The sequence below is a fragment of the Sinocyclocheilus anshuiensis genome, unplaced genomic scaffold (genome assembly GCF_001515605.1).
Source record: "Sinocyclocheilus anshuiensis isolate Anshui unplaced genomic scaffold, SAMN03320099.WGS_v1.1 scaffold436, whole genome shotgun sequence".
Classification (NCBI taxonomy): Eukaryota; Metazoa; Chordata; class Actinopteri; order Cypriniformes; family Cyprinidae; genus Sinocyclocheilus; species Sinocyclocheilus anshuiensis.
Genome location: NW_015560618.1, coordinates 212,788 through 223,120, shown reverse-complemented (window position 1 = coordinate 223,120; position 10,333 = coordinate 212,788). Strand labels below are relative to the sequence as shown.

At 39.7% G+C, this 10,333-nt stretch overlaps 1 protein-coding gene across 1 annotated transcript; it reads left to right on the top strand.

Moving 5' to 3' along the window:
• Positions 1–2,025: 2,025 nt before the first annotated feature.
• On the top strand, positions 2,026–9,896 carry LOC107681681 (ATP-dependent zinc metalloprotease YME1L1-like). The gene is made up of 16 exons (XM_016477998.1): positions 2,026–2,163; positions 3,540–3,665; positions 3,876–4,056; positions 4,553–4,621; positions 4,763–4,872; positions 5,196–5,346; positions 5,583–5,666; positions 6,635–6,808; positions 7,071–7,223; positions 7,398–7,530; positions 7,626–7,688; positions 7,851–7,963; positions 8,060–8,215; positions 9,131–9,282; positions 9,445–9,571; positions 9,808–9,896. Exons 1-16 carry the CDS (start codon positions 2,131–2,133, stop codon positions 9,894–9,896), a joined length of 1,914 nt encoding a protein of 637 aa, XP_016333484.1. The 5' UTR covers positions 2,026–2,130.
• The last annotated feature ends 437 nt before the right edge of the window (positions 9,897–10,333 follow it).

Sequence of the window (10,333 nt, the reverse complement as noted above, 5' to 3'; positions counted from 1 at the left end):
GTGCTCCATGGAGGACCCTGGCCCCTTCTGCCAAGAGAACCAGGTGATGTCAGGCCCAGTGTGGACAACGAGCTTAACCACATCCTCTCAAAGGCCTTTGAAGAGCTTGGCTTAGAATGGTCAGCCCCATAAGAGCCTGCCCACAGCTGCCTCAATGAATGGTTCCTGCAAGGGCACCACCAGCAAGCCACCTGCCAGAGACTTGCACCATTCTTTCCGGACGTTCATGAAGAACTTACCAAGTTGTGGTGCCCTCTCTACTCAGCCCACATTAACTCTTCTGCCTTCTCTGTCTTCACCTCCAATGACAGTGCTAAACAAAGAGGTTATGAGAAGCTTCTTCCCTTTGAAAAGGCCGTCACTGTGCATCTCAGCCAAGATGGATGCTTACATTCATATCCAAATAGCCGCTTATCACCGACCATTCTTGTAGCATAGCGTATTTTAGCATACTGTATTTAATATATATAATATACTGCATTTAAAATACATACACATTTACTAACCGAAGACAGATGGACAGGCGCTCCGCAGCTGGGATAGAGCGCCTGTAGTTGGTGTCCTGGAGGGTGATCCTCGCTCCGACGCGGGACAACAGGTCATCAAATTGGGCGCGAGACAGGCGGAAGTACCGCTGAAATCGGCCGTCATCCAGGCGCAGCTCCTGGAGCAAATGATGAAACTCGCCAAACTGGGAACGCCTCCGGAGGGTCTGGTGGACCCAAGTACGGCGACGCTGACCCCTACGCCGCTGTTCTGCTCTCCAGAGCAAATACAAAGCGGTAACTCTCTCGATGAATGCTCGATCAACATCAGCCATCTTGCAAACAGACAACCGCCTAGCACTTGCCCCTCCCACAAGAAGCGGATTTCGCCTCGGACGCGCGTCAATTTCGCTTCAAACGCTTGTTTTTTACGCGCGTCTATTTCGCTCTAGACGCGCGAATGCATTCAAAATGTTCAAGCGGCAAACTAGACGCGGTAGACGCGAATTTGACGCCCTATTCGCGTTTGGTGTGAACGCAGCTTTAGAGGAGCTGAACACGCAGCGCTAAGCATGAGCATGTGATCTGAGTGCTCCATAGATTGGAGAGAATATGAAACATCCACCACAATTTTTTCCACCCCAATCCTTCCCCTTCTCAAATTTCAGACTCATCATCTATGTAAGTTTACTTGACATCCAGTACAGTAGGTGGCGATAATGCTCCTAGGGAGTTATTCGCCATTAAAGAAGAATAAGAAGAAGAAGAAGAGGAGGAGGCTAGTTTCAGTTACAAGAATAACAAACCAGGGAGAACAAGTTAATTTGTTTGGGTCCCAGCGCACATAGGAGTGAAGGGAAATGAAAGAGTGGACAAGGTCGCAAAGAAGGCCTTGAAGAAGGAAAATGTAGAAATGCAAATAAGAATCAGTAAAGCAGAAGTGAAGTGCATAATCTGGTAAAATATTAACCACAAATGGCAAGAAATGTGGGATAATGAGGGGAAAGGGAGACATCTATACCGTATTCAAAAGAGTATCAAAGTATATAAGGTAGAAAGTGGAAACAGGAAAGAGGAAATTGTATTAACAAGATTAAGGCTGGGACACTTGCTCTAAATCATTAAAAATGTTAGGGAAACATCAGACGGGTCTGTGTGAGGAGTGTCAGGAAGAGGAATCAGTGGAGCATGTAATTCTACACTGTAGGAGATACCAGGCAGAGAGAGATAATGGAAAATAATCTGAAGGAGGTAGGGGTGCAGAAATTTACTTTAAAAACAACCCTATGGGTGATAGAGCACAGGAAAGAGAACTATTGGTTTTTTTAAGGGAAACTGGTCTTTATTATAGGATATGATGGGAAGGAAGGGTAATTATTGGGTATTTTGTATTTTTGGAATGTTTTTTTTTCCTCTTCCCCCTCTATCCCTAATTTATAGTAGAAATAGATGGTGAATTTACTTACTGATCCACACTCCGGAACAGAAGGGGGCGGTAATGCACCAATAAGATGAATGCCAACCGCCGTTAAAAAAGAAGAAGAGGCTAGTTGAGCGGAAGAGGACACCGGTGGAGGGCATTACATGTAACTCCAAATCAATAAACTCCCGTTGTCTTCAAGAAATTGTCATCAGCTAATCGGAAATGTTTTCTCTTTCTACTTCCCTTCAGCCACAGGTATCAAATCACTGTCTATATAGGACAGCGGGTTTCATAAATTAACGTGCGCAGACTAGCCGGTTAGCTAGCATATGTAACAAGCAGCACTTAAGATTTGAGCGAATAGTTTTCGAACATCATGCAGAAAAGGCTATGTCATGTTATTAGTCTAGGTTTTTTTTTTTTTGTAATCTCCCTTAAAGTCATGAACATTCAATCCACCACAGTATTTCAAGTGTGCTTAATTCTTTATTATGTTTAATAGCTTCAGTTTTGAAAATTACGTTTTAATAGCCGACTTATATGTCAATGACATTTTGCTAAGAATACGTTCATAGCTTTTATTCATGTATCCTAAAATCAGCCTGACAGTAAATAATATATGCATGCTTTTTAAATAATTAAAAAAATCCCGGCGCCTCATTTATCAACAGTGCGTAAAAAAGGTTCTATATTTTGTCCTTATATTTACACGCATTCCTACATATAAGTACAAGTTGGTAGATCACACGCTTTGCGTGAAACTGTGCGTACGCACTGTTGATAAACGAGGGCCCAAGTTCGTGGGAAATTAAAATATTTTTCATAAGTGATCCCCCCCCCCACACATATCACAAATATGTCTAATATTTTACAGACATTTCAGTCTGTTTTACTGATAGAGTCAGCCAGTCAGCTTTACTGATACTATTGCCTTCTTGATAAATGAGTACACTAACTTTAGATAACATTTTCTGTAACACTTTACTTGAAGGGGTGTGCATAAGACTGACATGACACATGTCATGAATATGAAGGAGGTTTTATGCATGTTTATGACAACTGTCATTAAGTGTCATTCACTCAGTTATGTCATTTTTAATGCAAATATGACATTATTTGACCTAACCCTAACCTAACCCTACCCCTACCCTTACCCCTAACCATGGCCCATAACAAAGACATCTCAAACAATGTCATCTTTGGATTAAAAATTACATAACTGAGCGAATGACATGTAATGACAGTTGTCATAAACATGCATAAAAAAAAACCCTTCATATTCATGACATGTGTCATGTCATGATTATGAAGGTGTCATGTCAGTCTTATGCACACCCCTTCAAGTAAAGTGTAACCAAATTTTCATTATGGGCGAAAATGATGGACAGTTTAATGGGCTTTTTTTTTTGAGAAATGTATAAATCGTTTTCACACAATCAAAAATGTAATGGTTTAACCATTGTTTTTACTCCATGTTTACGTACTCATTGATGTATTATTTACATTGTGGAATTTCACATTTTGAGAGAACACCCCAATATAAATTACATGTTTTAATTAAAGCTGTTATAAAAAAGTAATTCTCAAGACACAAAAGATGAAAAACTTGGTTTGGCTGTTTATCTCCACAGGTAACAGTCCAGCTGAGTCACCTCATCAATGCCCTGCACTCTCTGAAGGGTTCAGTGAGCAGCAATACTTCAGTCAATCACAAACACAGAGAGAACGCATCTGAACAAGATCTGAACTGCACAGAGGTAATTACATTCATCTGTTCACTGATAAATACTGTACACTTGTAGGTTATTGGAACCCTCCCTTTGTCCCCTCTAGTCATTGATTGGAAATGTGGTTATAAAATTGAGCAGTTGAACGTTAGCAGCTTTTAAATGAATGATGCTCTTCTGAATCCTAACCGTGAATGTTTTACTCTTTAAATTCTGCATCTGTGGTGTTGTGCTGGGAAGCCATCACTGACCCTCCGGGATTTAGGATTGGCAGATCTCGGGGTCAGGCAGCTAGATGAGCTGGTGCAGAAGCTTCTGCCTTGTGTTACTCAGCAGGAGTCGCTCTCACAACTGAGGACTGTGCCAAATATCTGGAGGACTTCCCATCTTTCCTCAGATTCGTTCTTTCACAACAAACATGGTGAGGCAAAACAATAATGTTCCTTCACTTTCTCGATACCTGAGCCTATGACATAAATCTTAAACTTTGTTCATTTTCTTTAATTTTGTAATCTTGTTTTTATTCACTTCAAATAATAAAACATACTATATGGTATTTTGATGATTCCATCTCATTGTAATTTGATGAAGTTGTCACTGAAGGTTCCATGTCAGTGTTGCTGTTTATTTAGCACTTTTTCAGCATTTTCCTGTGCCACAAAGAAATGTCAATAATAAAATACACTTCTGTGAATGAGACTACTTAAACCTCCCTCATTAGGACTGTTTTTTGTTACCGATAGTTTAAAGAACTTTTATTTGCGTTTATGCACTCAACAGTTCACTCAATAGTTAATTGCTGCAGCCATCCATCACTGTAATCTTGATTGTTATATAATTGATTGTGCAGATTTCTCATATTGTAAGGCTAAATTTACCACATGTATTAACTGTTTAATTTCTGCTTTCCTGTTCAGGGTTTTCAAGAATGGGCGGTGTTACTCCTGTGTTCTCTAAGCAGAACAAGTCACCTCTCCAAACACTATGTACAGATCTCAAATATTTGCCATGTAAAGTGTACAGTATTTTATTATTCAGTTGTCACACAGTAAACATGCAACTTCATTTGACATGATCTGTGTTTGATATTCATCAAATATTAATCTTTTTTTTTTTCTTTTTCTCAGTGATGGTCCCAAATCGTGGCTTTAAAACTCTGAAGTCCAGAACACGGCGTCTACAGGGAGGCTTTGACAGTTCAGGGGAGCCTGAGGGATTTACACCATCATTTATGAAGGTCACCCACACAGTAATACCGTGCTTTCTTTTAAATGATGTTATGTAGTGTTTATTATTTATGCTTTAAGGTTTTTTAGCACATTGTAAATGTCCTTTGTAAAGAGAGAAGGTTTGTATGGCCATTTTAATTTTAATTTAATTTAATTTAATTTTATGCATTTAGCAGACGCTTTTATCCCAGTGCATTCAGGCTATACATTTTTTACCAGTATGTGTGTTCCCTGGGAATCGAACCCATGACCTTTTGCGCTGCTAACGCAATGCTCTACCACTGAGCAACAGGAGCACAATTTTAATGTTATTTATGTTTTTGTCCACCAGGGTTTCCTTACACGAGACAAAGTGCCAGATGTTGAAACATTGGACAAGCTCCTTAAAAACAAAAACATTCCTGATGGTCAGCATGATGCTTTTAAGACTGGTTTTGCAGAGGGATTCCTAAAAGCACAGGCCCTAACACAGAGAACCCAAGGCAAGTTTTCTTGAGGCTTTCAGTAGACAAAAGCTCCATAAAACCATTTGTGTGAGTTTTGAATATAATGTGACCTTCATACAGTACTGTAAATACCGTAAGTCTGTCTCTCACAGCCTTGTTTTTGCCCTGACTAAGGTCTATTGAATGGAGAAAGTTTCTCAACCTGATGTAATTATTTCCTTTCTCACTTTATTATTGTATTTAAAAAAACATCATATTGTCATCTCCAATAGAATCATTAAGGAGGACACGACTGATACTATTGGTGCTTTTGCTGGTGGGCTTATATGGACTCTCAAAAACACCTTTCTTATCAGGTAAATATTATTTAGAATCTTTGGCATGTATGATTTGTCTCCCTAAATTCCTTATAGCTTATTCCCTGTGTCATGTCTACCAGTGTGAATCTAACATTTTAATCATTAGTAAAAGTTTTGACTTGGATTGAAAACCATTAATGCTCTCTTGGCTGGCATGCCCCTTTTGTGGCTTAGTAAGCTTTGTGTGTAATAACGTGACGGTTCTGCCCTCTATGACGCTGCTCCCATTAAGCGCTGTTGGAAGTGAATGAATTGATTCAGCATTTCGACACCTCCGTAAGGATGCATTTAACTCGACAAAGCAGTCTAATAAAGGATGTATTGATCTTGTGAATTAGCGAATTTTATTATACAAATATTGTTTTAATTGGATGTTAAAGTTTATATGGGAATATTACATGACACGCTGATCCTTTAACAATGCATTGGCGCAAAAAACGCACACCTTTTGGACAAATCTGCCACAAATATTTGGACAAATGTGCCACAAAAGTGCCACAAATACTGCCTAAACAAAATACTGATTTTGTGCACTTTATTTACTGTACCAATATTTTAAATTGGCCTTTGAACTTAGCTTTATTGCATGGCAAAAAAAAGTGTTACCTTGCCAAAGCACTGACAGAGCCCACTGATCTAATGGCGTTGTTGAGCGCTCCAAATGCAAACTTTGCATGCAACAATCAGGCAGCAATTGACAGCACTCTGATCTAGTGGCATACAGGCATCGTCAGATTGACAGCACTCTAGCCCAATAATGTTGGGGGGCGGCAGTCATATTTCAGGGTGACCGTGCCACTCTTTATCACAACCCTGCTAAAAGTGCCAGTACGTGCGCTCATTGGCGCCCCTTCAGCTGGTGGTGCCCTAGGCGACCGCCTAGCTCGCCTATGCCTAGAAACGGCCCTGTGTGTGTGTGTGTGTGTGTGTGTGTGTGTGTACTATAATGTAACCTTTCCGGACAGTGCGATTCCGAACCACATCAGGCCTGGACTCAGCAGTGGACCCTGTCCAGATGAAGAACGTCACCTTTGAGCATGTGAAGGGTGTGGAGGAGGCCAAGAATGAGCTGCAGGAAGTGGTGGAGTTCCTCCGGAACCCACAGAAGTTCACTGCTTTGGGAGGAAAGCTGCCTAAAGGCAAGAGCACACTTTTGCTTGAAAGGCTCCAAGCCAGAACCATTCAAATTAATAGTTACATTTAAATTCTACTGTTGTTTGCTCACCGTCATGTTTTAGCAAACCTGTATGATTTTTCTTTTTTTTTTTAATCTGTGGAATAAACTTTTAAAAAATACTTACAACTACATCTACCTTCACCATCCAGTAGTAGTCTCAAGCTTCAAAAAGGATAAAAAAGACACCATAACAGCAGTCCATATTTCATTTTTTCTTTTCATAGGAATCTTGTTGGTTGGGCCTCCAGGTACAGGAAAGACCCTGTTGGCCCGTGCTGTGGCAGGTGAGGCAGATGTGCCATTCTACTACGCATCTGGCTCAGAGTTCGATGAGATGTTTGTTGGTGTTGGTGCCAGTCGAATCAGAAACCTTTTCAGTGAGTACCTAGCTTGCATAGAGCCATAATTCAAGCCAGATTGTTTATAGATGAGGACATATTATGTGCCTGATTCTGAGTTCAGTGAAAATCAAAAGTGCTCTCCTGTGCCTAATTAGTGAATGAATGATTGTATGCATGTATTAAAGCAGTTCTCCTGCATTTGTTCTCTAGGGGAAGCTAAAGCTAATGCTCCTTGTGTTATCTTCATTGATGAGCTGGATAGTGTTGGAGGAAAGAGGATCGAGTCCCCCATGCACCCCTATTCTAGACAGACAATCAATCAGCTTCTAGCAGAGATGGATGGGTGAGCCGTGCTACTCAGAGTGACTTCATTGCAGTCTGTACTTGAGTGAAAAGTTTGAGTTTCCTTCACTAACTTTTGGTTTTTAACATATGCAGGTTTAAGCCAAATGAAGGTGTCATCATAATTGGAGCAACAAACTTCCCTGAAGCTTTGGATAAGTATGTATATTTCTTTTCGAACATCTAAAGACTAAAGCTTGCTTGTTTTACAATATGCCAAAAGATAATAAGATGTATGTGTTATTGTGAGTTTGTGTGAGTCTTTTGTCAATATAATGTTGTTGATTGGTCAGAAAATCTGAATGCAGTCTTGTTCCCCAGTGCTCTGATCCGGCCAGGCCGTTTTGATATGCAGGTCACTGTCCCCAGACCAGATGTGAAGGGCCGCACTGAAATCCTCAAGTGGTACCTTAAAAAAATTAAAGTAGACAGTGGTAAGTGGTCTGTGAAAGACTAATTTCTTAATGTTGTGAGGTGGTAAAAAAAAAAAGTAATTGTTCTTAAGGATTATTGTATTTTCTGGACATTAGCTGTGGAGGCAGAGGTCATTGCTAGAGGAACGGTGGGGTTCTCTGGAGCCGAGCTGGAGAATCTAGTTAATCAGGCTGCACTAAAGGCAGCTGTCGATAGCAAAGACATGGTGACCATGAAGGAGTTGGAGTTTGCTAAGGACAAAATACTGATGGGTAGGTACCTCTAACTCGGGCTGCATGAAGTACATTTTGTTGCTCATATTAGTCACATTTACCCCTAAATTTCAGATAATGAAATTTTTCCATAGTTCACCGGAAATCATTTTTTGTAGAAACACCAAACCCAAAAATAAAGTTTTAGTAATTAAATTTGGGCAGCTGAAGTCTGTATTCTGTTCAGGGTGTCATATACTATCCTAGTGTGCATAGGGTGTCATAGTAAAGCTGTTTGGCAACAAGACGCCTTTTGATATTTCAACCGAACAGATTTTACATATGACTGTTTTTTTGGTCCAGGGTCACGCAAGTCGCACGGGTATATTTGTAGCAATAGCCAACAATACGTTGTATGGGTCAAAATTATCGATTTTTTGTAAATTTCCTACCGTAAATATATCAAAACTTACTTTTTGATTAGTAAATTGCATTGCTAAGAATTTCATTTGGACAACTTTAAAGGCGATTTTCTCAATATTTAGATTTTTTGCACCTTCAGATTCCAAATTTTTTAAATAGTTGTATCTCAGCCTAATATTGCAAAACATTGTCCTATGACAACAAACCATACATCGTCGGAAAGCTCATTTACTCAGCTTTCAGATGATGTATAAATCTCAATTTCAAAAAAATGTACCCTTATGGCTGGTTTTGTGGTCCAGGGTCACATATTGCTATTCTAGTATCAGTCTTGGTCCTGAAGAAGTCTGTCCATGCTGACATGTTTACCTGTTGCAGCTTATTTACATTGTGTGCATGGAACTGACCATTACAGAAGCACTGATGTTTGGCCTATTAAATCCATTTTGGGTGAAACGGAAAATTTCATTTTTCTGCTGTTTGGGTTGAATATTTTCAGTGGCTGAAATTTTGGTGCATCCCTTGTTTTCCATTGACTTTTCCTTTCTGCAGGGCCGGAACGCAGGAGCGCAGAGATTGACAAGAAGAATAAAGAGATCACAGCGTACCATGAGTCAGGCCATGCTATTATTGCATACTACACCAAAGATGCCATGCCCATAAATAAAGCCACTATTATGCCGAGAGGCCCCACTTTGGGTCATGTGAGTACATTTTAATTGATTATAAGAGTTTCTACTTTGAAAGGGCTCATCTCTTCACACTAGGTGGAAACTGTAAAGTCAGCGTTAGAATTTTTTTGGAGCTACATGCTTATTTTTCAAGTGTGAGACAGTGTGCCAGTATTTTTGTTTTCCTCTCTATAGGTGTCCATGCTCCCAGAAAATGACCGCTGGAGTGAAACTCGTTCTCAACTTCTGGCCCAGATGGACGTCAGCATGGGTGGCCGAGTGGCTGAGGAGCTCATCTTTGGCAGTGAGAATATCACCACTGGTATGTTGCAGTACTGTTTGCTCTGGGGTTGCAGTGTCATTCAAAATGTTTTTTGTATTATTTATAATGAAAGACTAGTATTATTATATTATAGAGTGACCTTGCTGTGAGTGTGTTTATTGTACATCACATTTTGCAAATATGCGAGAAAACAATGCATGAATAATAAATACCGCAAAATGATGCTAATCACTTATTTCTGTTCATCCGTGTAATGTTTTGTTGTTTTTCCTTAGGAGCATCAAGTGATTTTGACAGTGCTACAAAAATAGCCAAACTGATGGTGACCAGATTTGGCATGAGTGAAAAGGTTTGTCATATTTAGCAAATTATTTTTGCTTACTGAATATGTATGCGGTGCAGAAGCAGCACGGACTCATTTTGCTTTCGCACAGGACGCGTTTGCTGTCCGCTCCTGATCCGCGGCTGTTTACCACAAACACAACATTTGTCCATTATTTTGATTTCAAATCCAAACATTGTTTCTGAAAATGCATTTTCAGCATTGTGATTCTCTTTTATCACAGTACAGTAATACAATCTTTCATAGACATATTTACGTTTAAACTCAATAAATATAACTTTGTTTAACTACCACCACGAGTGCCATGTATTATTGCCTTGTTTATCTAAAAGTGCACTTTAACTTTTTAAATCTAGCCAAAAAGCCATGTGTTGACTGTGAAACAGCAGACTTTAATTATATGCATTTATGGTGTAATTACTAAATTTCCGTGTCAATCCATGTTAATTTTTACCGCG

Excerpts from the sequence above, each read along its gene's own strand:
- LOC107681681 (XM_016477998.1), top strand. The coding sequence starts at position 2,131 with ATGTTTTCTCTTTCTACTTCCCTTCAGCCACAG. Across the intron at positions 5,347-5,582 it reads CCTAACACAGAGAACCCAAG|AATCATTAAGGAGGACACGA; the intron begins GCAAGTTTTCTT and ends CATCTCCAATAG. Across the intron at positions 9,572-9,807 it reads CAGTGAGAATATCACCACTG|GAGCATCAAGTGATTTTGAC; the intron begins GTATGTTGCAGT and ends GTTTTTCCTTAG.